At 45.0% G+C, this 2393-nt stretch overlaps 1 protein-coding gene across 2 annotated transcripts in view; it reads left to right on the plus strand.

Annotated features, from left to right (window-relative positions):
• LOC113212086 (uncharacterized) overlaps window positions 1-2393 on the plus strand; it is a 61523-nt gene that overhangs the window by 58080 nt on the left and 1050 nt on the right. For both annotated transcript variants that reach the window (XM_052272734.1, XM_052272735.1), the window contains one exon: window positions 901-1035. In XM_052272734.1, the coding sequence (XP_052128694.1) occupies window positions 901-1035 (135 nt within the window). The remainder of the gene's footprint in view (window positions 1-900; window positions 1036-2393) is intronic.

Raw genomic sequence — 2393 nt, forward strand, 5'->3', positions numbered from 1 at the left:
CCCCCCCCCCTCCAACTTACGTACGTAAACACGTAAGCCGTTCTAAATATCACTTTCGTTTCTTTTCGCCGGACACTCGCGAAACTTCGTTGGTCGAGTTTCGCAACTTTAAAACTTAAAACGGCACACTCGGTTTAACCATCTGACAATTTGATCACTTGTAAGGAAGATTCGAAGTTGTAAAGTGACTGCCCGTATGGAAAAAAGCGTTTGAAATTGATTTGCGTTTAGTCACTACGCTGGGTTTCTTCTCAAATATAACTCGGTTCGGAAGTGGCTAGATCCCAGCCACGGTCCATATAAGATTGGCACACAAGTCAGATAGAATGCAGTTACAAGTTGCGCAGACACATCTCGGACAGTTCTCCTACAGAGCTGAGTCAGGTATCGTTGAGGTTTCAAACACTTCGCACACGCGAGTCGGGCAGTTCACCGACAGTTTTGACAGAGAAGTGTCTGGCTACTGTCTGTGGAGTAGGGGAGACCGCAACAGAAGTATGTAATCAGGTGTCCGAGCTCGGACAGTCGGCAGACGTGCGTCCGATTAGACGACATAAAAAGCGGCGACACCCAGAGTAGAACTCCGGACTTTTCGACAGTTGGCAGGCTACCTTGCCAACTGAGCTATCCGGGCAGACAGGTGATGAGGAAGCCCGGAAGCATACCAAGGAACGTTCGCCCGCTCACAAGCCGCCGGCGGTAGCAACGAACCACTTGCTCCGCCCGGATATGATAAATCTGCGGAGTCCTTTGGAAAATCGCAAAGAACTTGGACAATATTTTTCACCATTGTTTCTTCGTGAAATCACAAACGTGGTTTAACAGAGTCGATGTGCAACCCTACACCGTGTGAATAATATTTTTCGGTGACCTTCGATAATTACAATTGTTCTGTTGTAGGTTGATTCTGACACCCCGCAGTTCGACCAGCTCGCCGTTGATGAAGTAGTAGACGCCCTCGGTGAAGACGTGGACCTGGCAAGAATGACCAACGCGCAGATAGAAACTCTCGCCGCATCGTCAAAGCTGAAGGAGGTACAATCTTAAAACGAGTGAACTATGAATACAAACCGAATTTTGTGATAAGTACAAAACTCGTTCTTAAAACGTACAGTGTTAAATGCGTGCAAAGAATACGTTCCGTTCGTATTGCAAACTATTTTCTTTGCACCTTGCAAAGAATTTTCAAGCATTGTAATACGAACTAGTTCTTCGCAAGCTTGCAAACTATTTCTCTGCCATGTAACCACATTGTTTGCAATGATTCTGACAGCTTTCAAAGAACTTCTTCGCCAGACGAACTAATTCTTTTCAAAACAAAGCTCGCAAATTCTTTCTAACGTTGCAAAGAATATAGTTTGCAAGCATTTTACAGTGTACCACAGTATTTTTTGGAAGCAGTTGGTACCTTTATCTCAGAAGAGTATGTATTGAGGGTGTTGTAAGGTTTTCCATGGAGGTACATTAAAAACTCCCGCCGCGCACTTGTGAAGTACCGTATTCGGCCACAATGGCAGCGCGGCGTCACCGTACACACTGTGGCGGGAGACAATTTTTGTACGTTTAGGCTAGATGTGTGGTTGCGCACATCTGAACAAGATACAAATGTGTGTTTACGTAACATACACAAGAGCATTTTTACCTAGCCTAGGTACAATTTGTGCCTCCGTAAATACAAATTTGTATCTGATGAAGATGTGCTCACAGACACATCTAACGTAAGCACAAAAATTGTTCTTTCCCATTTAGAGTGTGGTTCAAATTACGGCTTGTTTGCCTGTCTGAATATTATGTGTTAACAGAGGGTTAAAATATCCACGTTTTTTTTGTCTTTGCACCCTTGCAGCATAAATGACGATACTTATCTCACGACCTATGCGCAGCATCTGAGTAAAAGTATCGTCATTTGTCTATGCTAAGGGGTGCTAAGACGAAAAAAAGGTAGATTTTTTTTTTATCCTGTATTTGTTGTAACACATTCTATATTAAGAAGTGCACACAAGTCATAACTTGAACTACGGGCGGAGGGCAAATGGTGACGTCACGATCCGGTGACCAAATCAGATCGCGACGCGTCTACTATGTGTAACCTTGGCCTGCACGGCCTACACCAGGGGTCGCTATTTTGCGGCTCGTCGAGAGGCGCGCAGCAGTCGCGCACTTCTTGCGTTCTGCTGGAGCCAAGGTTCTCGAGAGCCACGCTGCCGGTATAGGCCGTCCACGCCACGCTCGGCTCGGAAGCCGCGTGTTTATGACGAGGTTTACGACCCCTGGTGGTGTAAATGATGGTCATAGCATATATTTCTGTATTCCGTACATGAGAAATTTGCACCCTGCTTGTTTGGAAACTTAAAAATCCGAACAGTTTGGAAACATAATTTTCTCAACTATTT

The sequence above is a fragment of the Frankliniella occidentalis genome, unplaced genomic scaffold (assembly GCF_000697945.3).
Source record: "Frankliniella occidentalis isolate FOCC.00 unplaced genomic scaffold, Focc_3.1 Scaffold222, whole genome shotgun sequence".
NCBI classification, from domain to species: domain Eukaryota; kingdom Metazoa; phylum Arthropoda; class Insecta; order Thysanoptera; family Thripidae; genus Frankliniella; species Frankliniella occidentalis.